Source organism: Chionomys nivalis, chromosome 1 (assembly GCF_950005125.1).
Source record: "Chionomys nivalis chromosome 1, mChiNiv1.1, whole genome shotgun sequence".
NCBI classification, from domain to species: Eukaryota; Metazoa; Chordata; class Mammalia; order Rodentia; family Cricetidae; genus Chionomys; species Chionomys nivalis.
Genome location: NC_080086.1, coordinates 49,935,534 through 49,960,843, shown reverse-complemented (window position 1 = coordinate 49,960,843; position 25,310 = coordinate 49,935,534). Strand labels below are relative to the sequence as shown.

Sequence of the window (25,310 nt, the reverse complement as noted above, 5' to 3'; positions counted from 1 at the left end):
AGAACAGTCTAATCTTTATATTATTATCAATAACACAATTTCAAAAATAGAAAGTGAAGAAAAAATAGTCTCATACTGTAGTGTGTTTACTTTATGCTTTAGAAATTTCCAGAAGAATGCCTAAGAAACTTTTAGTTGTTCATTGTAGATGTTTCTGTGGAAGGTGGGGACAGAATCTGGAGAAAGCAACAGAAGAAATATTTCCACTTTTTAATTTTTTATCTTAACGTACTGGTTGAATACTTAGTTTGTGGGTGTGTTACTTTTAGTTTAAAAGTAAATAATTATTTGGGAACAAGGACAGGAGCCAGGTATGGTGTCATGCAGCTTTAACCACGGTATTTGGGAGGTAAACTCAGGGACCCCGAGTTGAAGGCCAGTCTGGGATATAGTGCAAGACCTTGCCCCAAAACTAATTAATTAAAGGAAGGGAAAAGATAAGGAAAGAAAGCATGTTTTCCCTTGAAATGCCTTGACTCTGTGATCTGTGATTTGTTTCTTCACAGATATGAAATGCTTCTAAGATAATTTTTAAAAGAGGAACAAAGTAGAGAGAGATGCATTTCAGCATGGCTTTTTGATTAGTGTCATAGGCAGGAGCTACAGAGAGGGCTCAGAGGGGCAAACGAGTGTGATGCAAACCTGATGACTGGAGCTGAGCTCCCTAAAACCCATGCAAAGCCAACACAGTAGCACAGTTGCCTGCAGTCCAGCACGCTAAAGGTCCAGACAGGAGCAATGCTGCAAGTTATGGGTCAGCTAGCCTGGCCTGAGCAGCAAAGAGACCCTGCTCAAAAAAAAGGTGGAAAAGGCAGGACCAGACACCAGAAGGCTGTCATCTTAGCTCCATACATGTGCTGTGACCCCTGTGTGCCTATAGCCACACACACAAATGGGCATTCTCATACACCTGTGGAAAGAAAAGCCTAATGAAATAGCTGAGCAGGTAAAGGGAGTTCCACCCGGCAATGCAAGCCTGGTGGCTTGAGTTTCACCTCCAGAACCTATATAAAGGTAGAAAGGGAGTTGTCCCCTGACCTCTACATGTACCCCACGACACATGTTTGCACATACATAATAAACACACACACACATATACATTCAAATAATAAATACTAAAAAAAAAAAAAGAAAAGAAAAAGAAAGAAAGAAAAGAAAACCAAAGGGCCCCCTCTACTTCCTGGTCCACTCTGCATCCATAGGTACCCACCCCCACAAACATCTACCCACAGCCCTCGCTCTGCTTCTTCTGTGCCCAGGGTAGCAGGACCACACCTGTGTGTCCTGTGTGTTGCATCTCGGAGGACAGGAAAGCATTTTCACTGGACAAGGCAGCTCGCTTTCCTGCAGCTGCTCTCTCGGTTTCCTCTCTTCCAGAACAGCCTGATTCCAGCAGGCCTGGCTTGGGAGGACATGCTGCTCCCGCTGTACCAGAAGTATAAGAATGCCATCACGTGGGGAGACCAGGATTTATTAAATATTATTTTTTATTTCAACCCAGGTAAGCGCTCTTTGGAGAATGCCACCGTGTAGGAATCCGCCCACCTCATTTCATAGGGAGCATTCTAGACACAGGCTGCTATTGATGGACCTGCATGGTGCACAGAGAGAGGCTTGTGTTCCTCTGGTCCACCCTTACATCTGCCTCCCGGGTATCTGCGGAGGCAGGTCCTCAGCCACTAACACAAAAGGCCAAATGTTGAAGCCTCCAACGCTGCACTCTGGTTTTAGAGCCTTCTCAGTCCCGCCACACCATCCTTCCAAGAAGTGCCGCGTAAAGTGGCACAAGACGCAGAACCAGATGACCAGATGACAGCATTTCCATATGAGCACCAGACCCTCACCATGGAGCAACTACTAGTGGAAGGGAGGTGGCTCCTGAGCTTTAAAATTCAGTCACCTGTCCAGAGTGCAGAGGGCCTAGGATAAGATCTCGGATCCCCCAGGGTTTGGTTTTGTTATCTAGAGCAAAAGAAAATGTTATACGTTGTTAGCTTGGTGACTTGTCAGAGGGTACCGAGTGGGGCAGGGTGTCCTGGTTGGCTTTTTGTCAGCTTGACACAAGCAAGAATTCTTTGGGAAAAGGAACTTCAATTGAGGAAATGACTCTCTCAGATTGGCCTCTAGGCAACTCTATATTTAGGTAACTCTATGTGTAGGCAACTCTATGTGTAAGCAACTCCATGCAGCATCTTCTTGATTAATTAATGACTGATGTAGGAAGCGTAAGATAAAATGAACCCTTTCCTCCCCAAGTCGCTTTCTTTTCTGTGTAGTGTTGACTGTCCTAGAACTTGCTCTGTAGACCAGGCTGGTCTTGAACTCACAGAGATTCTCCTGCTGGGACTAAAGTCTTGTTCCACCACCACCCCTACCTCCAAGTTGCCTTTGATCATGGTCTTTATCATAGAGTATAGAACCATAACTAGTACAGAGAGAGATGAAATTTCTTGGTCTGTGTTTTCATATTAATACCTTAAAGCTAATAAAATGTCCTTCTTCCCTCCCCTCCCCTTTGCTAAAAGGTTATTTAATTTCATTAAAGTGAAAACAATGGTTTCCTTTGAGAGGAATCTTTAGGGAAAGTAAAGTAGTCCTTGTCTTATCAGTCCTTCCCTTCCTGAAGTAGAGAGCCATGCTGATAGTGATGTGACCTGTGGTACTTGTCACCCTTAAAGCATTTGTTATGGCCCACAAAAAAGAAAAGCATCTGCTATGAAACCTAATGCTGTAGGTCTCTGGATTAAAAAGAACCAAATGCTAGGAAAGAAAACAAGCGAGTCAGCATGAGTTTGTGGGGAGAGACTTCCAGTACTAGCTAGATGAGCAGAGCCCGTCTTGGCTCTTTACATGCAACTTCCAATCCATTTCTCTCCTCCAGTATGTGGTCTGCACCACATTTTTCTTCTTAAGCGGAGAATGTCTTTTCTTTAGATGAAGGGGTGTCAGTTTGGATTCTGGGGCCCTGCAGATAGCATCGGCACAAAGGTTGCTTGTTAAATAAGCAGATGGTGTCTCATAGAAGCAAGGAGTGGGAATGCTGGCAGGCTCAGCCCAGTAACTGCAGCAGGAGAGGACCTGGCAGGGAATGGAGGTGACATAAACCCACCCTCTCCCACTGCTGCTGTGGGGCCCAATGGGTAATGCAGGTGACATGTACCATCCCTCTCCCACTGCTGCTGTGGGACCCAGTGGGGAATGCAGGTGACATGTACCTCCTCCCACTGATACTGTGGGACCCAGTAGGGAATGCTGGTGACATGAACCTCCTCCCAATGATGTTGTGGGACCCAGGGGAGAATGCAGGAGACATGTACCCTCCCTCTCCCACTGATGATGTGGGACCCAGTGGGGAATGCAGGTGACATGAACCTCCTCCCAATGATGCTGTGGGACCCAGGGGAGAATGCAGGAGACATGTACCCTCCCTCTCCCACTGATGCTGTGGGACCCAGTGGGGAATGCAGGTGACATGTACCCTCCCTCTCCCACTGATGCTGTGGGACCCAGTGGGGAATGCAGGTGACATGGACCCCCTCCCACTGATGCTGTGGGACCCAGGGGAGAATGCAGGTGACACGGACCCCCTCCCACTGATGCTGTTTATTCCTCTTTGAAGATTATCACTATGCTCCCCAGGCGTCAAAGCAATGTACTCATATCTGTTATGGGTCCAGCCACCCACAAAGGTTAACTTCATGCCAATTCCACCCTCCCAGGGGAAAAGTCACATGGTTCTGCTGGTATCAGCAAGGCCAGCAGCATGGACTGTGGGAATGATAGCTGGTGTGTGCCTTGCCTTTCATTGGGGCTAAACCCAGTTGGATTTGATGACCTGGGTGCCTCCTTCTGAGGTCCACTGAGCCAAAGATACTATGACATAATTATGTTCTACATCCTTGTTCTGAGCAGAGCCTACTAAGCAATCAAGAGCTCAGGTTTCAGGTCAGTGGTAGGTCATTTGCTGGCCTTTGTGTGGCCGTTTAGCCCCATTTTACACTTTACCCTGGCACTGTATTAAACATTAGCTCTCTCTAATGAACCTCTAAGGACAGCCATCGCGTATACGTTGTCCTCTCATTTATTTTGCATGTGAACTCTCTACAACTTAGAGCCAACTGTACGTTTTTAAAGATTTGTCACCTTTAGCATTGTAAAGAGGAGAGTGACAGTACTGGTAGCAACCTAGGAGATAAATACGTTTATTGTTGTGGCTTACTGGGTTGCTATGGATGAAGTCACACACATAAAACCTGCCGCACAGGACTGCGGTGTTAGGGTGAAAAGAGTCTCCTGTAGCCAGTAACCTACTTACTGAGATGTATTTAAAAGTCATTAGCTAAAACTGTTGTTAAACTTCCTGCCATGATTAGATCGTAAAATGTGTGTGGGTGTGGAATTGCGTGGCTCGGTTGCAGACTGACTCAGGTGGAGGTGACTGAAGCCCCTGGGGACTGTGCAGGCAGCTGGTCCCACAGGACATTTCTTGGTATGTGAAGAAAAGCAACTTCTCCTTGAATGAAAGGCTGAACTCACATTTGTGTGTGTGCACGCACATGTGCGTGTGTTCATGTAGTATGGATGCATGTGTGTGGGTGCGTACATGTGGAAGCCAGAGGTTGACTTTGGGTGTCTTCCGAAGTTACACTAGATTTAATTTTTTGGGACAGGCTCTTTCAATGAACCTCAATACTTGCCATTCTGGGAAGATTGGCTGGCCATCAGACTTGAAGGATCCTCCCCGGTCTCCATTTCCCCAGCCCTAGAATCACAGGTAGATGCTGCTGCACCTGGCCTTTATATGGGTGCTGGGAATTGAACTCAGATTTTCGTGCTTGCAAGGCAAGAAGACAAGCTCTTTACTAGCTGAGCCATCTCTTCAACTTGTGAGCTCATATCTTAACAGGTGAGTTTGAGTCATGGACACATTTTTATAGAAAGAGCAAACCTGACCAAAACCCCAAAGAACTCTTAGGATAAATGAGCTTCCATCCCAGGCACTGGAACTCCACTCAGACCAGCTGTAAAGGGCAGAGATGGCTACGTGGATCAGGTGATGCCAGGCTTTCTGGGGAATGTCTTTGGGATGCTGCTAGGGACTCCAATGGTTTCTTCAGTCTTCAGGGTTCTTCTGGGCTCTGGCATCTTTTCTTCTTGTGAGTTGCCATCATCTCTGACAGAATTCTCGGTTTGCCCAGCTCAGCATGATTGTCAGTCAGAACAATCATAAGAGACCACAGCAAATAAGGATGCTTTTTTCTTTTCTTTTCTTTTCTTTTGGTTTTTTTAAACAGGGTTTCTCTGTAGCTTTGGAGCCTGTCTTGGAACTAGCTCTTGTAGACCAGGTTGGCCTCGAACTCACAGAGATCCACCTGCCTCTGCCTCCCAAGTACAAAGATTAAAGGCGTGCGCCACCACCGCCCGGTGCTTTTCTTTTCTTTTTTCTTTTTTTTTTCTTTTTGGATTTTGTTTGTTTGCTTACTTTTTGTTTTTAGAAACAGGGTTTCTCTGTGTCGCCCTAGCTAATCTTGGAAATTGCTCTGTAGACCAGGCCTTGAACTCAAAGAGATCTGCCTGCCTCTGCCTCCTGAGGGCTGGATTAAAGGCTTGCACCATCACCACCCAACTAGAGGATAGTTTTCTAACAGTTCTTAATTCAAGTGGGAGAGAAATAACCCAGCTGTGGAGACCAACCTTGATTTGGTGGCACTGGGCCAGAGGAACAAAGCTTTCCACACTCACCACATAGGTCGGCTATCACTTTGAGCAGTTTTCCAGAAAGTACTGCAGAGAAAGGGAAGCAAGTCAGGTATGCATGACAAGGCAGAGATCCCACCAGAACAGAAGTATATAGTTCTCTAAGGGGCAGAGAAGAGCCAAGCTGTCCCTGGAACGTACATAACCAGACTAGGTATTGAATGTCTGATACTAGGGAGTCAGGATCTCCAGAGGACACAGGCAGTAGGGCCCATAGCTACACACACTCTTTGAAGGCCTTATTTTAGGTCCTTACTCTCATCCTTCCCAGGAACCCCCCCCCCCAGGGCCCTGGCCTCTGCTGTTTGGCTACATTGAATGAACACCACAACGAAGCACCCAGCCTCAGGAAGTCCTGAGGGCTGTGCTGTGAGGGTGATCAGCTCAATCACTTCACATTAGGTGTGCTTCTGGACACTGGTAAACTGGATGGCTCACCAGCCCTGATTTCTGTAAAGCACAGAGACAAGAATGAATATTGTAGGGTCCATGTGAGATGGGCATGATTTATGTTTTTGGTTCTGTTGTTTCAGTACAAGGCCCCAGAAGTGTTAGTTGGTTGAAAAAAATAGAGTGATATCAATGGAAGAGAAATAAAATCACAGCAAGGGAACTGAGGGAAAAGGGAATTAGGGAAATTGGGGACAGAAAGCAGCCTCCAGCAAGAGACAAGACAGAGATATTTACAGTCTAGGAAGGCATAAAGTTAACTCCACTCATTCAGCATGTGTGTGCGCACACACGCACTCACACACAGAGAGAAAATAAGCACCTCCCTACAGAGACCGGCTGTCAGTCATGTTCCTGACCCTGCCTCCCGAGTGCTGGGATTAGAGGTGTGCACCACCACAACAACCAAACACAACTGCCCTGTTGCAAGGTCTCTGCTCTGTTGGTAGATGGTAGCAATTGAGTGGCAAGCGCATCTTTCTGTGAAGTTAAAATGATCAGACACAAACCATACTGTAATCTTCAGCACCAACTGGATATGAATCATCAGAGCTGCAAGGGAGCCCTGGCACTGTGTGGGTCTTGAAGATATCAGTCATTAAGGGATATCACCCATAGGGAACCAGTTTTTAATATAACTTTGAGAGAGAGAGATTAGCAAAGACCAAGGGCTTCAAGAAAGAGTGCTTTGAATTTTTTTTAATATTTCTACTTGTTTTTGGACAGGGCCCATTGTGTAGCCTGTCTTTAGCCTCTCGGTGATGCGTGCCTAGCCCTTCTGCTCCTCTTCCTCCTGCTCATAAAGTGGACAGTTTAAATTTACAAAGTTAACCTGCAAATAAACAGACACATCTACATATTTGGAGGGTGGCTGTGAGTGTACAGGAGGAGGTGCACATGTGTGTTATGTGTAGAGGCCAGAGGACAATCATGGGTGTTGTATCTCAGGCCTGGTTTTGGTCCCTTGGTTTTGGGGACAGAATCTCACTGGCCTGGAGCTTGCCCCATAGGCTAGTCAGGTTGGTCCATGAACGGCATGGATCTACTTTCTCTGCTTCAGAATGCAAAGATGCTACCAAACCTGACTATTTTCACACGCGTTCTAGGGACCAAATTAGGCCATCATGCTCATACAGCAAGCACTTCACCAACTAAGCTATCCCCCAGACCAGATCTGGTATCTTCATCTTCCTACTGCTGATTGCCCTTTCTTTTGACAACAGATTCCATTGCTGGATGGAATAGCTCTTTCCCCATTTCATGTGTCCAAGAGCCCTGCCCTCCAGTGTTTCCCTGCTAAACCAGTCAGACCATCCATTCCCTGGTGTCTAAATCCTAAAACCTGAGGACAGAATCCATGGCTGGTTCAACCAGCCAGCAGTGCCGAAAAGATGACACCAATTAGTCCCCACCCCAGATCCTGGGAGCTGCTCCACTTCTGGCTCCGATTCTGCCTCACCTCACATTTTATGAGCTACTTATTTGTCTGCAACCCAACACAGGTTTCTGTGTCTTGACTATTTCAGACTAGTGTATTTATGACAGCTTCTCCTCTACAGTCCTCCCCCATTGAAGAAATCGTTTCTTCAACAAATCCAAGGTGATTTACCTTCTTCTAAAACACGTTCCGGTTTCTCAAAATCTAACATGATCAGACCTTTTCTTCCTGGTGTGCTCTTCCAAGCTTCTGTTCCTGTCAGAACTGCAACCTGACTAAAGCCTGCATTTAAATGAAATTGTCAAAACAGGACACCACTGTCCTACAGCGACACAGGTGACAAATGCTTCCTATGATTACCTGTGCAATATTTTGCATTTTTCATCCCAGGAAATCCTGTTAAGGTGTGAATTGAATTTCTTCTGAGTTCCATTTTGTATTTGAGGTTTGGCAGGTGGGGTGTGTAGCTGATGTTTAGGAGACATGAAGACCCTGAACTTATAAACAAATGTTCTTTTAGATCTGTATCCCTCTCCCCCACCCCCAGTTGCAGTTTTGCGTACTTGGGGTCTAAAGCTTCCATTAGATTCTCAAAGAGATCTGTGACCCACAAAATGGTAAAGAATGATCCTATATGTCTAGGGACAGCTGTCGTAAACACTGATCACAGGTGTACTGTCAGAGACCACTTATTCATCCCAGCTGCCCAGAACCAAAATAATCACACAGAAACTATATTATTTAAAACACCGCTTGGCCCATTAGCTCTTGCTTCTTATTGGCTAACTCTTACATATTAATTTAACCCATCTCTGTTAATCTATGTGCTTACCCAGTAAAGTACCGGCATCTGTCTCCGGCGGGCTACATGGCTTCTTTCTGACTCTTTCTTTCTCCCAGCATTCAGTTTAGTTTTCCCTGCCTAGCTCTGTTCTCCCATAGCTCTGTTATAGGCCCAATGCAGTTCCTTTATTAACCAATTATATTCACAGCATTCAGAGGGGAATCCCACATCAGTACTGTGTGCTGGTGTTCATCAGTGTTGTGAACATAAATGCTCCGTCTAGGCTCCTGTGTCTAGACAGTCAATCCCAAGCATGTTTTGGAAGGAAGTGGTACGTACCATCAGGAGATGGAGCCTCACTGGAAGTTTTATATTTGGGTTGTTTTAATCTGAAAAGAACTCTTTATCTTAATTTCTCCTCCTATCTTGTGAGTTCGTCCTCCTCACAAAACCTTTCCAAAGAAATGATTGTTGCTGATACTCTTGGGCAGTCCTGTGTGCTTGGCGCTTTGTGTTAACATTTGCTATGTATTTTTTTCCCTTGAGGTTCTAGGAATTTAACCTAGGGCTTCATGAAGCTTATGCAACTTCTAATCCTCAGCCTGGTGTATTTTAAATTTTTAATAATCAAAATCAGTAAAAAAGTGACTGGTTCCAGATTTCACTGTTCATGAGTGAGAAGTTGGGGTTCAGATACAAGTGCGCTGGTTAATTTTTGTCAGTTTGGCACAAATTAGAGTTGCCTATGGAAAAAACACAGTTGAGGAATTAGTTCCATCATGTTGACCCGTGGGCACTTCTGTGGGACACTTTTTAGATTAATGATTGATGTGGGAGGACCCTGCCCACTGTGGGTGAGGCCACCTATATAGTGCAAGTGGTCCAGCTTTATCTAGGAAAGCAAACTAGGCAAGCTATAGGGAGCAAGCCAGTAAGCAGCACCCCTCCATGGCCTCCGCTTCAGTGCCTGCCTCCAGGTTCCTGCCTTGAGCTCCTGCTCTGACTTCCCTCAGTGACAAACAGTTACCTGGAAGTTGACATGAAACAAACCCTTTCCTCTCCAGGCTGGTTTTGGTCGTGTTGTTTATCACAGCAACAGAAAGCAAGCTAGAACACTCGGCTGTTTGATGCCCTGGTTTAACTCCTATTTTAGGTATTGTTCTGTCTTCCTCTATCATCAATAATGGGTGCCCCTGCCATCACTGATCTCAGAATTTAAGCAAGTGTGGCATGCATATTTGACCTGGGATTCACAGCCACACTCCAAAGCATTGAAATTGTGCAGCGTGTATCTTGTAAATGTTACGTTTTAAGCGTAGTCTTACAGATGACAGTAGGCACTGACTCTATCTCTTCCTCTGCCACCAGAGTGTCTCTATGTGTTCCCCTGCCAGTGGAACTACCGCCCTGATCACTGCATGTACGGAAGCAATTGCAAAGAGGCTGAGCGGGAAGGTGTGTCTGTTCTGCACGGCAACCGAGGCGTCTACCATGACGATAAGCAGCCCACTTTCCGAGCCCTCTATGAAGCAATCCGGGATGTAAGTGTGCTCGTCAAAGCAAACGCTTGCTTGCCAGCATTTGGTGCTTCAAGCGCTATGGTCTATGGGGACTGTGAAGGCCAACCACTCCCAGGGGGAACTCCTGTGCCTTTTGTCATCCTATGAAGTAAGAGTTCAGGATAAAGAGACTGTAACAAAAGTGAGATCGTTTTATTTAGTTTAAGCTAAGTGTGTTGCCTGGTTACCAGCTCCAAGCTCTTAAGCAATCATGTTTCATGCTGGTCAATTAGAAGTTGTCACACTGAAAGCAGCGATTGGTCCTTTTTTTTTTTCTTCATTTGTGTACATGTTTGTGTCTGTTACATGTGTATGTATGGGTGAGTGTGCATCTGAAGACCAGAGGTTGACATTGAATGCCTTCCTCAATCACTTTCCACCTTATTTTTTAATTATTTTTATTTTATGTCTATGGTGTTTTGACTGACAGCATACATGTATCACATGTGTGACCGATACCCTTGGAGGATAGAAGAGGGTTTTGGATCTCCTGGAACTGGAATAACAGAAGGTTGTGAGACACAATGTGGATGCTGGGAATTGAGTCCACATTCCCAGTGCCCTTAACTACTGAACAAGTTTTCCGGCCCTTCTAATTTTGAGACAGAACCCATAGCTCACTGTCTTGCCTAGTAAACTCCAGTCTGTCTCTCCCCAGTCCTGAGATCACAGGTATACTCCAACACACACAGAGTTTACGTAGATGCTGGGGATCAAACTCATGTCTTTAAGCTTACATAGCAAACACTTTGCCAACTGAGCCATATCCCCAGTCCACCAGTCCCTTATTGACTTAACAGTGCAATCAAAAGGAGATGCTCACCATTTTTAGCACCAAAAGAGATTTGTTAGGGGTGTGTGGATACAACCTAGATGGAGGAATCTTGTCATAGCCTGGAGGCCCTGAGGGAAACACTCCTGCACCTCATGAACCGTGGAGTAGAGAGCTGGAGGACAAGGTTAGGAACAGAAGGTTCTAAATCCAAGTAGAGGAAAGTGCCCTAGCCAAGGTACCCGAACAGGGAGGCCTTCAGAAGTGAGCATCAGGCTAGGGATTCAGAGCTGCATGTGAATCTGGCTGCCCAGTGCAGAAAGTCCTTGCCCATAATGACTCCCTCTGGCAGGCTGACCCTGAAAGAACAGCCCCTCCCACCAGGTCTGCCAGGCAAGCCCTATAGCCTTATGTGGTTGATCATATTTGGTAGATAGAACTCCTGCCCCATGGTTTCACTTTGCATGGTTTCAGTCACCCTGTGTGACCATGACCCAAAAATATTACATGGAAAATTCCAGAATTCCATGCTTCATAAGTTGTACATTGTGTGCTGTTCCCAGGAACATGACGAGATTTGATGCCATCCTGCTCTGTCATGCAGGAATGTGAGTCATCTCTTTGTACCCGTAGCCACACTGTATATATTTCCCACCTACTAGTCATGTCATAGCCACAGGGTATCCGGTCTGTAGGGCTCAGTACTCATGGTTTCAGGCATCCACCCAGTATGTAGATATGTATCTCCCCTGGATAAGCGATGATTTTATGCACAATGTTGGCGTGGAGGTAATGGAACCTCATACAGTTTGAGCCCACTCTGTCTTCCTTGAAGAGAAGGGTGGACACGTGTTAAGGAGCAGTTCAGGATTATGTGAACTTGGAAAGCTCTGTGTTGCTCATTACCTTTTGCCTTGAGATTGCGATCGCTAATAGGAAACCAATAGCAGGTACTTACAAGGGGTGCTCTCCTTTTTTTTTCGAGACAGGGTGTCTCTGTGGTTTTGGAGCCTGTCCTGGAACTAGCTCTTATAGACCAGGCTGGTCTCGAACTCACAGAGATCCGCCTGCCTCTGCCTCCCGAGTGCTGGGATTAAAGGCGTGCACCAACCACCGCCCGGCTAAGGGGTGCTCTCCTTAAACCGTCCCTCCAAGACAGAGCAGGGATCAGTAAAATTTTCCAACATAACCAGGTAATAGTGAGTGCATGCCTGAGGAAGAGGCAGACAGATCCCTGTGAGTTCAAGGTCAACCTAGGCTACAGAGTGAGTTCCAGGACAGCCAAAGATGTGCAGAGAAAAACAACAACAACAAAACAATTTTTAACATGATGACTCTGTAGGAGCTTTGTGTTTCAGCATTCACAAACAGAGTCGTGGGAGAACACAGTGCCTTTTTCATTCTTATTCTGCCACTGGCTACACTGGCATTCTGACAACAGAGGTTCTTAGTTATGACTGTAGGGTGCACAGTGCCGAAAGGATTTGCTGTCTACCCCTCACCCCGACAGGAACCGTTTGCCAAGCCCCTGAGACAGACTTTATTAAATATCTTTATTTGTTCTTGAAAATCTGGGAACCTGGTGCCAGATTTAGACATTCACATACAACAGCTATGTGTGGAGGTCAGAGAGTAACTCGGGCTGTTGTTCTTCACCTCTGCCTGGGCAGGCAGGGGCTCTTCGTGGTTTACTGCTTCATGTGCCAGCCTAGCTGGTCCCTGAGATTCTGGGGAGTCTACCATCTGTGTCTCCCATCCTACTGTAAGAGCGCAGGGATCATAGATACATGCTACCATGCCAGGCTTTCTGCGTGTTCTGGGGACCCAGACATAGAATGTCACACTTTGCAGAAAGCACTTTACCCACTGAGTCATCTCCCTGCTGGCAGTGCATCTGTGTGACCCACTGAGCCACCCCCAGCTGCATCACATCTGTATCAAGATGAACATTTTGCTAAAGAATTCCAGCTTGGGAAATCCCAGCACTGTCCTCCCCATAGGGGATCACTTGACATGTATCTAAGCAAGTACCTCTTCTCCTGTTTCCTGCTGTTCGGTTTTCAAAGGGCAAGTGATTAAATTACACAATCTGCTATGCACTCAGTGACATTCTCACACTTGATTACTCAAACACTGCCTCCAGGGGAAACCCATGCCCAGCACGGGTGGAAATCAAGGAAGCATGCAACCGTGTGGGCTGATTGGAGCCCTCTACTTTCCCTTGTGTTCTGGCCCGGCTTTGGAATTGAGCAATTGTGGCTGAGTTATGACTCATCTGGTTTGTTCTCACAGGGGATCAGAAAGGCAGCCAAATGACTTTGCTTCTTAAACAGTTCTGCCTAATCACTCCGCGGAGTTCTGCAGTTTGGCCTCAAAAGACTGTTTTCATTCAGGCATTTCCATCAGGGCACTGGCTCCAGATCAGCACGGGAGTGAAGACACTCCATTGTGATGCGGTATTCCCCTATGCCTACCTTTCTCTACTGGGCTGTGATGTTCTCAGCGTAAGATAAAGGATCAGAGCTGGCGCTCCGCCTGGGCAGACCTGGGCTCAAACCCCATTTCTATTACTCTCTGTTTAGTCATTAACTACTGTTACTTTACTGAGCCTCGGTTGATTTCCTCATCATAAAATAAAGATAAGAAGGTTACCTTCTTGGGACTGGAGAAATGGCTCAGTGGTTAAGAGCACTTGCTCTTCCACAAGACCCAAAGTTCTGTTCCTAGCATCCATGTCAGCTGGCTCATGGCCACCTATAACTCCAGCTGCAGGGGGTTCAATAACCTCATCTGGCCTCTGTGGACATGCGCACACACACACACACACTTTTTAAAAGTGTTAATAAATACTTTTATATAAATAAAGCTTCCTAATGAGACAGTTATGAAGAGTAACAAAATGATGGCCTTTAAACTTTAATCACACACCTGACAGCTGTATTTAGTATGTAGATGTTTTAATCACACGCCTGGCAGCTGTATTTAGTATGTAGATGTTTTAATGGCAAACATTTCATATCTGTTTCTTTCCTTAGCTTGCTGTCTTTCCTTCTCTCGTATGCACACAGCCTAACCCTGTGTGTCTATGTGTTCATGTGATGGATGACAGGAATAACAGCTCCCATCATGGCCCTCCCAAAAGTCATCAGGCAGATATTCTTTAGCAATTCTTTCATCAGTCATCTACAAAGCCTAGTTTATGTAGGAATAATTCCAGTTGTCCAGAATGTGGAAGCTTGCATATACACCAAGCCCTGTCTGTGGTCAAGAATCTCTGTTCTAATAGAAAAAACCAGATGATATAAAAGTTTCCCATCGCAATCAAAGAAAGAGCCTATCAGAAGTGGAAAGTGCTTACGTTCTAAGAGGAACAGGATGGTGAGGGCAGAGAACTGGCTACAGAGGGATGTTTCAGGTTTCCAGGGAAGGCCGTGCCATCCTGAAACACGGTCAGATGGAGGCATTCCTAGGGAAGATGCTACCAACATAATCTGGAGACTCTCCAAGGTGGAATGAAGTTGGTGTGCTCGGAGCACACCATGATAGTCAGCTCAACCATCCTGGAGAGCTAGTGGGAGGGAAGCAGGTGCAGCAGCGCTCTAGCTCTCCCGGAGCTTTTGCGGCGAGAATTGGACTGCAATGGGAAGTCTGGGCAGGAAAGTGACAGCCGTGATTTATGGTGACTTATGTCAACTAATTGCAGACTTGCAAGAGGGAGGCACGGGGCCATTTGTGAGGTTGAGAGCAGCCATACAGGCAAGAGCTGAGCTAGCAGGGACATTTGGGGAAGTGGGAAGGTAGGGAGAAGGGGCTGTGTGGATAGAACTCATGGGACTTCTGGTTGGCTGGCTGAGGGCTGTGAGAGAAAGCGATGGTGTCCCAAACCTGAGCTGGTGTGGCCCATTCTCGAGTTACCCCATCACTTTGCTGATCCACAGGCTAAGACAACGTTTCTAATGACCTTGAAGGAGTGGGAGGTGTGTTCTAGGAAAGCTGATACCCATTCACTCTGCTCTGGGGCCAGGGGCCTGCCCTTTAACCTTTCTGTTCCTTAGGCTTTTCATTGGCAGAAGTTAAACTCTGACATGATCTACCATGGCCCTTTCTCTTTCAACAGGATGGTGATAAAGCTTGCCACATGCTAGTTTCTAAGTAGCCCAAAAGGTTGATTTTGGAAAATGCTGCTCATTCATGTATCACATGAAAAAATAAGAGATATTAAAACAAGACAAATCTTCAAATGTCCAATACACAGTGAATTTAAAAAACTCAAAATTATGTTTGACATTTGGCCTCTTAGTTCCTTCCCCTCCCCCGCAGCTTCCGTGTCTGACCCTATCCTGTGGCTCAAACTCAGGACTTTGGAATCCTAAGCAAGTGCTCCACCAGTGAGCTGTATCCCAACCTGGTGCCTAGAATAGCGAAAGAAAGCTCATGGCCAATACATTAACTTGCAATTGCTGAACTCTTGACCTTCTGTAGCCACCACAGACATGCCATTAAGTTTCTTGAATGGCAAAAAGATAATAAATAAATAAGTAAATAAATAAATAAATAAATAAATAAATAAATAAGGGCTGGAGAGATGGCTCATAGGCTAAGAGCACTTGCTGCTCTTGCGGAGGACCCAGGTTCAAATATGGTGGCATAATTCTAGTTCCAGGAGATCCGGTACCCTCTTCTGACCTCTGTGGGTGCTAGGCATACACATAGTGCACATACTTGCATGCATACACATAAAGTGAAAACAAATAAATCTTTTGAAAATAATAAATTCAGCGTTTGTTGTAGTAGATTTCAAAATGACTATCTGCTTTAGACGTACACATTCTAATCAGGGGGATCATATATATATATGAAATATATAATATATATAATAAGGGTGATCATATATATATATATAGTCTTCCCCTTAGTGGTAGATATTGTTACATTGTCTTCAAACTTGAAGAGCCTTAGAAAACACAAGTAAATCATCTTTTTTGGTTTGTTTTCCAGTACAGGAAAACTAGGCACTGTGGTATATGCCTTAATCCCAACACACTAGAGATGGAGGTAGAAGGATTCCAAAGTCAAGGTCATTCTCAGCTAGAGGAAGCCCTACTTCAAAGAAAAAGAGAAAACAGAACTGAGACCCCAGAGAGTTACAGGATTCCGTGGGGCTGTACCACTGGGTCAAAGCTTAGTCACTTTGCACTGTGTCGTGTGTTTTACTGAGAGTGATTTGTGGTTTTAATCAGCACTTCAATCACAGGCTCTTTCTTTCTTTTTGTCATTCAGTTTCCCTTTCAAGACAATCTGTTCCAATCCATGTACTACCCGCTCCAGCTGAAGTTTTTGGAGACAGTGCACACGCTGTGTGGACGGATCCCCCAGGTCTTTCTGAAGCAGATTGAGAAAACGATGAAAAGGGCTTACGAGAAGCACGTCATCATCCACATGGGCCCCAACTCCATGAGCTGAGTGCCCCCCTTGCTCTGAGTCAGCCTGGCGTCTGTGACTGAGGACATGGATCCTATGCTGCCCGGATATTTGTGTGTGGGCATATTTACTGGTGCTCTGTGACTGCTGAGTTTCAAATGCCTGGTTACATTGTGCTTGAGTTGTTTATCCCTAAAAGGGAAAGTGCTTTTCTTTATTATTTTTAAATACTATTTATCTTTTTTTAAAAAGTTATTATTATGAATTTAACATTGTCCCAGCAGGTTGAGAGAGAAAAGGGAACTTTTCCTAGCCCTCAAATATGAGACCCTATCAGTGTATGCAAGGTCATAATTACCTGATATTCTTTAGAACCTTCCTATGCAACTTGCTCTCTCACCCCCATTAAGAAATAATGTGTGTTGGGGCTGGTAGGATGGCTAAATGGTAAGAGCATGTGCCACTATGCCTGATGGCCTGTGTTCCCAATTCCCTCAGATCGAGAGGATTCTAAGAAGAGGATTGACTCAAGTTATCCTGACCTTCATGTGGGCCCACACACCCACAAATAAAGATATGTAATATTAAAAATAACAATAGGGGGCTAGAGAGATGGCTCAGTGGTTAAGAGCACTGACTGCTCTCCTTGAGGATCCAGGTTCAATTCCCAGCATCTACATGGCAGCTCAAAACTGTCTGGAATTCTAGTTCCAGGGGCACTGAATACTTTTCCAGAGAACCTGGATTTCATTTCCAGGACCCACATAATGGCTCACAACCATCTGTAACTCCAGGTCTAGGGGACCCAGCACCCTCTTTTAGCTTCCACAGCCAACAGACACACAAACAGTGTGCACAAAATAATAGCTTTTAAAAATTAAAATTAAAATAATAATATGTTGTGAGACAGACAAACTTGGAGAGAATAAAGGTCAGTGAATCACAGTCAAGATTAGATTAGATGTAATCCTACCAACCCCTGGAAGAGGTTGTCACCATTGTAATGTATTTCTTTCCAGACTCGTTAAGACTTCCCTGACTTCTGTGTTCCCATTGTAACACATTTAAAACATGCGACCTCGGTAAAGATCAGCCTCTGTGCTAAGGTTTCACGTAGGAGACTAAAAAGCCAGACGAGATAATTACAGCACCGCTGTGTCTGGAAGAGGCTTTCAGACCAGCTAATTGGGCAGCATTTCAAGATGAAGCGTGTGTCTGAGAGTACATCCCAGAAGAATTGCCGCGCTCCGAGGAGGGCGCAATCAGGAGAAATTTCTATGCAACAAAAGCCTCGGAGAGAAAGCCCAAGGGATCTCTTTAGCAAAGAGGTCTGATTTTGTATTTCTCCACGGACAAGAGCACTTGACTGAACTTCTGCGCAGTGGGTAGAAATCCAAGGACAAGTTCAGGCTTTTGAGGGGGCTTTCCTTGTTGTCGTTTTAATTGTATTTTTAACTGTGTGTCTGTGTACGGGCATGTAAGTGCAGGTGCCTGTGGATACCAGAGCAGGAGGGCATTAAATCCCTTTGAGCTTGAATTACAAGTGGTGAGCCTCCTGACATGGGTGCTGGGCACTAAGTGTGGGTCTTCTGCAAGAGCAACAAGTGCTCTTAACCACTGAACTATCTCCCCAGCCCTTGCTTTGTTGTGTTTTGTATTTTTAAGACAAGATTTCCCAACCTGCCTGCCTCCACTTGCAAGTAAATACTGAATAGACAGGTGTGTGCCACCATACCCAGCTCCAGTTTCAGATTTAATTTGATCAGAGTAAATATTTCAGATGATTTCACAAGCAAGAAAATTCAAATTCCTGCCAGTCTCAGGTCTCTACCTTTTTTTTTTTCTTTTTCGCTGTGGTTAGCCAGTGCTTAGCTTAGAGGCTTTGCAATTCTATCACCTAGCTACAGTAGAGGAAGTTCTTATTCTATCCCCAAGAGGGATCTGACTTAATCCCTAGTTGCTCTTAAGGTTGCAGTCAGGGTAGGGACATTTTGCATAATGCTTTATTTATCTCAAATGACTTTTACATAAACAACCTTTTTGATGTCTCGGCAGCCTAGGGAACTAGGAGGGGCCTGTATCACCTCCGTGAAGTAACAGAGGGAAAAGGAGTGTACTTGATAGAAGTACATTTCTATAAAACACATGTTTGTGTAAGATGAATCCTGTTTCCCAGGGAGGAAGAAATTGAAAATAAACATTCTCAGTCCTCTTCCTTCTACACAGAAAGCAAACTGAAAGTGGGAAATAATAAACATTATTTTTACTAATGCGATGTAGTACCCCGTATATCATAATCCAGTAGGTTATCTCCGTCCCTGTATCAGCAGAAATGGCTCGTCCTGAGATAGTGGAAAACCTGTGCTACAAAGGCAGATGGGGTAGACGCAGCTATGGTAGTCACAGGTGCGTAGCTGGAATGCTAAGCTACGACCACTCCCCCCTCTCGCCTACAGCCTGGTTCTCAGGGAAACCACCCTGGGATGCACAGCTCTCGTTTCCACTCTTGTTTTGTGTCCTCACCAGCAGACATGACACTTATTTTTTTTTTCTTTCCGGCTGTGGCCACGTGGGATGCGCGGTAAATACCCACAGACTAGGTTTTGGTGACAGAGCCAGAATATACACTACAGCACTGGCTTTGAGTCCAGTCTTGCTTTTTGTCTGTTCAGAACATTCAGTGAACCCACGAGCGCTATTTAGATTTTTCACTGGCACCCCCTTTCACTTTGCCAATTGGACTTAATGTCTTCATTGGCCATTCAAGTGGGGCAAAGGAAATAACCTTTTAAAACTCAGGCAAACTTAAGTGTTTGTCTTGTAACCTGTCAGGGGATACATTGAAAAAAAAAAAAAAAGTAGATTTTTCACTGGTTACCAGATCTAAAAACCTTTGTCCAGTCTTCGGAGAAGTGTTTGAATACAAAATACAGCAATACCTTTGACTATATGAAAACCAGGTCCACTCACATCTCTCTTCTGTTTGATGCCAGGGGAATCTGTAACACTGTTGCCAGTGAAGGTCAATGATAGACTCTTAAAACATTCTAGAAGGACCAATTATGATCATGTGACACTTTAAGACCTAATGTGATTTTCCCCCACCATGGAATTGCCATGCTGTATTCAAAAATTTTAGTGTTTAGTGGAGAATTTAAGAAAGAAAATTTCTCTTCCAACTCTTTGTACCAAAAAGTGGTAACTATTATCCATACTAAGATACAAAGTGGGGCTTTCTCTGCCTTTGGTATTTCCCGGCAAACACCTTTGAAATACAAGAGCATATTTATTCAATGAACTTCTAAAACGTGATCAATCTGTGGTAGGAAGTCACAGGCTGCCTTTGTACTCCTTAGGCTGCACTAAATCTGTACCTGGGACAGCTAAGGCTGGGCTGGTTCTCTCATCTCCAGGTCTGTCCTTCCTTTTCCCCTCCTCTCCCCTTGTCTTTAGTCACAGTTGTTTTGCTGTGCAGAGACACCTCAACCAAGGTAACTCTCATAAAAGAAAGCATTTCATTGAGGGTTTGCTTACATTTAGAGGGTTAGTCCGTTATCATCATGTTGGGAAGCAGGCTTGGCACTGGAGCAGTAGCTAAGAGCTTTACATCCTGATCCAAGGGCAGCAGGCAGAAAGAGAGACTGGACCTAGTGTGGGCTTTCAAAACCTCAAAGGCCACTTGCAGTGACACACCTCCTCCAGCAAGGACACACCTTCCATCAACTGGGGACTAAGCACGCAAATATGAGTCTATGGGGGTGTTCTCACTCAAACCACCACATCTCCCCTCTCCTGCCTTCTCTCTTAGCTATGGGTTCTGTGGAGAATGTCAGAGCCCTCTTGAATAGCAAGCGGTGACCATGCTTTTGGCATGTGAGGTTCCAATGTCAGAGTTTGTAGAAAGGCTGGCATTACTTCTTGCTGTTTATTTCCAATATAAATCTGAGAAATTGTAACTTACATGAAAATTCTAATACTTGAACAAGTGCTGTCGACAAAATCACTTTGAGTGTCTCCTCAACTTTGACAATTACATTTTAGCATTTGGGGCACAACACTCTACGCATCAGCCTTTCATAACATTTGGATCTCATATTCAGCGCTCTGCTGTGAGCCGTCTATACTTCCACTGTCTGCTTCTGAAATGGGCATTTATACACTCCCAAGGGCTGGCCAGCGTTTCTACGATTGCACTTATAGTGACCATAAGCAAAAAGAAGCAAGCAAACCAAACCATGAATAATCAGTCGTAGTTCTCAGCAGTAGCTCTGGGCATGGCGGTTCACGACTGTAATGCCAGTGTTTGGGAAGATGACTGCACTCAGAGGCCAGCCAGGACTACATGGTGAGTACCAAGTCAGCCGGGCCTTTCTCAGGCAAAAATGGGACCAGTCAGATAGGACTGGAGAGATGGCTCCATGGTTCAGATCACTGACAGCACTTTCCAGAGGACCTGGGTTTAATTGCTACCACCTACGTGGTGGTTTACAACCACTTGTAACTCCAGTTCCAGGAGGGTCTAATGTCCGCCCAGCATACACGCGTTTCACAGACATACATGCAGGCAAAATACCCACACGTACAATTTTTAAAAATTCAAAACACTTGAGAGACAATCAGGTAGATCTCTGTGAGTTTAAGGCCAGTCTGGCCTACAGAGTGAGTTCCAGACCAGCAGGACTATGTGGTGAGACCCTTTCTCAAAAACGAAACAAAACACACTTGAGAGAGAGAGAGGGAGGGAGGGAGGGAGGGAGGGAGGGAGGGAGGGAGAGAGAGCACTGTCCCAGAGTTACTGTGATCCAGTAACTTAAAAATCATAGCCTGCCCTGTGAACAGGATAGCTGTGACACAAGCGTAGAATTCTAGTAAATATTATTTGGCATTTACTTATAAAGGATGAATGCCATATGTTTGATGAACTAAAATGGACATTGTTTCATGATCAAGTTCAGACATTCACTGCTACTATAATTGTGTCATGGAACAGATCAGAGTAGTTCTTATGGTTTTGTTTCTTACTGCTTTTTTCTTTTTTTCTTTCTTTTTTTTTTTTTTTTTTTGTATGTTTTTGTTTTTTGTTTTTTCGAGGCAGGGTTTCTCTGTAGCTTTGGAGCCTGTCCTGGAACTAGCTCTTGTAGCCCAGGCTGGGCTTGAACTCACAGAAATCCGCCTGCCTCTGCCTCCCGAGTGCTGGGATTAAAGGCGTGCACCACCACCTCCCTGCTTCTTGCTGCTTTTTTCATCTTTGCCTTCCTCTCTCTGTCTCTGATATAAATATCTGGCTAGTATAAAACCTGGGCTTTAGTGAACCAAGAAACAGAACTTGGGAACCCCTGTGTAGGCGGAAGAGAAGCCCATTTAGATGGGACCTTTCAGGCAGGCGTTTTTAAAGTCTACACATGCATGTATTCATGCCCCATGCAGACACATCACCACATCACATGCTTTTTTTTTTCTTTTTTTTCTTTTTTTTTTTTTTTTGTTTTTTTTGGTTTTTGGTTTTTCAAGACAGAATTTCTCTGTATAGCCTTGGCTGTCCTGGAACTCCTTTTGTAGACCAGGCTGGCCTCAAACTCACAGACATCTGCCTGCCTCTGCCTCCTAAGTGCCGGGATTAAAGGCGTGCACCACCACTGCCCGGCCATCACATGCCTTTGAAGAGACGCCAACTTCGGCTGTATCTGTGAGTTGAAGAATTATACATGGTCAACGCTTAGGGCATTTCTTAATAACCCTGCTGCCATCTAACTCCGACAAGATTTCTCGGGCAAGAGAGGGCGCTTTGTTCTCGTTTTTGTTTTTCACAGGTCAAAACTGGAAATATTCTCCTGAGTCTTCAACATAAAACTGGTGTGTCACCACATGTGTGAACATGTGAGAATCGGGTTCAGTTTTGCTTCACTGGGTTGACATGCTTGTGTTGTCATTGAAAAAGCGTGTCCGTTGTTCAGAGCTCCTAAGGAGTCATTGAGTGCATTTTTTTATTGGAAAATGCTGATGTTTTTGTGGTTGTACTTTTGTTTGCAAAGAAATGCATTTAAAAAAGAATAATCCAAAGACAAAAAATTATTACAATGAGTAAAATAGGAGACAAGTACCAAGATGAAATAACTATCTCATCTTTTTAAATGTTATCTCTCATTTTACCTTTTTTAAACTAAAAGCTTTAAATATATGTTATTTGATATTACCTTTGAATTATGTATGTATGTATGTATGTTTTTCTTTATAAGATGTTAAGCCTAAAAGTGTATCTTAAGTATGTATAACTAGTAAAGAGTATTTAATAAGTAGCATAGTTTATTTTTTAAAAATCATTAAAAATTTTACTGTGCTTATAATAGTGTCATAAGTTATTTGATTTTTGTTGTTATTGTTGTTGTTGTTTTTTAGTTTTTGTTTGTTTTGTTTTGGTTTCTTGAGACAGGATTTCTCAGCAGCTGTAGAGCCTGTCTTGGAACTCGCTCTGTAGACCAGGCTGGACTCAAACTCACAGAGATCTGCCTGCCTCTGCCTCCAGAGTGCTGGGATTGAGGCATGTGCCACCCCCACCCAGCAAGTTATTTGTTTTTTTTAGTCGTCTTCCTTATCCAAGGAATAATGAACAGAGTTTAAAGAATAGGAGAATGATCTCTCCATAATCCCTTGTTGTATTTAGCAAAATTGTGCTTGACTTGTTTGGCTATAGCACATACAAAAGGAACCAAAATGCTTCAAAGGTGTTTTTTGCTGTTGTTGTTGTTGGTTTTTTGTTTTTTTTTTTGTGTGTGTGTGTGTTTTGAGACAGGGTTTCTCTGTGGTTTTGGAGCCTGTCCTGGAACTAGCTCTTGCAGACCAGACTGGTCTCGAACTCACAGAGATCCGCCTGCCTCTGCCTCCCGAGTGCTGGGATTAAAGGCGTGCGCCACTACTGCCCGGCGCTTCAAAGGTTTTAAGCTGATAGAAGTATTTTTCCTATCATCTCTTTTTAAAATCAGCACAAGGTGTTCAGTTTATCTACTGAATTTTTCCCCTCATATTTGACTAAATATTTTAAGTGTCCACCCCTACCCCAGACAGGGTTCTCTATGTAGCCCTGGCTATCCTATAACTAGCTCTGTAGACCAGGCACTGCCTCCATGGTAACACATGCCTTTGATTCCAGCACTCAGGAGGCAGAGGCAGTCAGATCTCTGAGTTCAAAGCCAGCCTGGTCTACTGAGTGAGTTCTAGGACAGCCAGGGTTATATATATAGAAAAACCCTGTCTCAAAACAAAATAAACCAAAAACTGTTTAACTATGTTTGTGTGTGTACGTTTGTGGGTATGTGCACATGAGTACAGTGCCTGTGGAGGCCAGAAGATGGAGTCAGATTCCCTGAAGCTCAAGCTATAGGCTGTTGTGAGCAGCCCAATATGGTTGTTGGGAACCAAACTTAGTCCTCTGCAAGAGCAGTACCTGCTCTTAACAGGGAGCTATTTCTCCAGCCCCTCAAAATTAAATTGTGCTACCATCATCTGATAGACCATAATTCTCTACCCCTTACCAGCCTCCTTGTGTTAAGAGAATAAAAGGTGACTCTCCTATTATGTAATGTTCTGAGGAACAACTGAAGAAATGTACATTAAGTACTTGGCACATGATAAACACTTGGTTTCTATGTAAATGCTAACTAATGCGGCTACCAGGGACCTGGATACTAAAGTAGGAACTTGTGATACAATAAACCCAGTTGGATTGTACCAACCCAAATCCAAACAAAGGCTGCTCTGCCATGGCCTTTGACCTACATAGCATGGGATGTTGTTGACCTGTGTACGTCTCACATCCGAGAGTTCATGAAAGCACCTTTAAACCCATTTTAGTTGGTGAATATTAAGGTAGTGTAAAGCTAAAATATTAAGGGTGTGAAAGCAAAGGTGTGAGGTCCCAGACTGGTAGAACCACAACAATACCTACACGATTCTTGATGCTTATTGAACGAGTGGATGTTTTTCAGAATATGTTTCCTTTATGATGCCATACAGTTAGGAAGGAGATGGAAGTTCAGACCATGGAACAAGTCTGGCATGTCTTCCCAAGGTCTTATTCGGAGGATTTGGAAACTATACTAAATAAAGTGCTACTTGAAGGTGGGGGTGTAACTCAGGGTAGGACACTGGCCTAGCATGCTCAAGGTCCTGGTTTCAATCCCCAGCCCCTGATCCCCAAATAAAGAGGGGAAGAGGAGAAAGAAGGAGGGAAAGGAAAAAGGAATGAAAGAAAGATGCTAGGCTAGAAAGCAATAAACAATAATGGTTAAAGCTACATTCTACTTCCCCTTCCAGAGAGATCCATCTGTCTCTTGTTGACTGAGGTTTCTGTCATGCCTGGTCTCGCAGTTGTTCACCCCAAAGAAAACACACAAAGGTCTACATTAATTATAAACTGATTGGCCTAGTAGCTCAGGCTTCTTATTAACTCTTATAACTTACTAATTATCCCATAATACTTGTCTGTGTTAGCCACGTGGCTTGCTACCTTTTTCGCTGAGGCAGTCACATCTTGCTTGCTCTGTGTCTGGCTTCCAGTGTGTCTGGGTGACAACTGCAGACTGAAACTTCCCTCTTCCCACAATTCTCATTGCCTTGCCTCTACTCCTGCCTGGTTGTCCCGCCTCTACTCCTGCCTGGTTGTCCCGCCTCTACTCCTGCCTGGTTGTCCCGCCTCTACTCCTGCCTGGTTGTCCCGCCTCTACTCCTGCCTGGTTGCCCTGCCTATACTTTCTGCCTGGCTACTGGCCAATCAGCGTTTATTTAAAATACAAGTGACAGGGTACAGACCATTGTCCCACAGCAGTCTCTCATAGGGTTCTCCTTATCTCCTGTCTTCTCTGGGATTGTGGACTGTAGACTGGTTATCCTTTGCTTTATATGTAATATCCTTTTATGCATGAGTACATACCATGTTTGTCTTTCTGGGATTGAGTTACCTCACTTAGGATGGTTTTTATACCTTGTTCAGCCTAGATAGAGAGAGGAGGGCATTGGTCCTGCATCAGGTGATATGACAGACTTTGTTGACTTCCCATGGGAGGCCTCATCTTCTCTGAAGGGTAGATGGGAGGTAGGGTGGGGAAGAGATGGTAGAAGCGGGAGGAGGAGGGA

General features: G+C 44.7%; 1 protein-coding gene and 1 non-coding gene across 2 annotated transcripts in view; both read left to right on the top strand.

Annotated features, from left to right (window-relative positions):
* The window catches only part of Gxylt2 (glucoside xylosyltransferase 2), a 93,033-nt gene extending 75,424 nt beyond the window's left edge, over positions 1-17,609 (top strand). Inside the window, exons 5-7 of the mRNA XM_057780440.1 lie at positions 1,378-1,501; positions 9,798-9,970; positions 16,041-17,609. Of these exons, the coding sequence (XP_057636423.1) occupies positions 1,378-1,501; positions 9,798-9,970; positions 16,041-16,223 (480 nt within the window). The 3' untranslated portion in view covers positions 16,224-17,609. The remainder of the gene's footprint in view (positions 1-1,377; positions 1,502-9,797; positions 9,971-16,040) is intronic.
* A 1,286-nt stretch (positions 17,610-18,895) lies between these two features.
* Positions 18,896-19,024, top strand: LOC130889809 (small nucleolar RNA SNORA27). Its single transcript, XR_009058646.1, has one exon. It is a non-coding gene; the product is annotated as a small nucleolar RNA SNORA27 (small nucleolar RNA).
* The last annotated feature ends 6,286 nt before the right edge of the window (positions 19,025-25,310 follow it).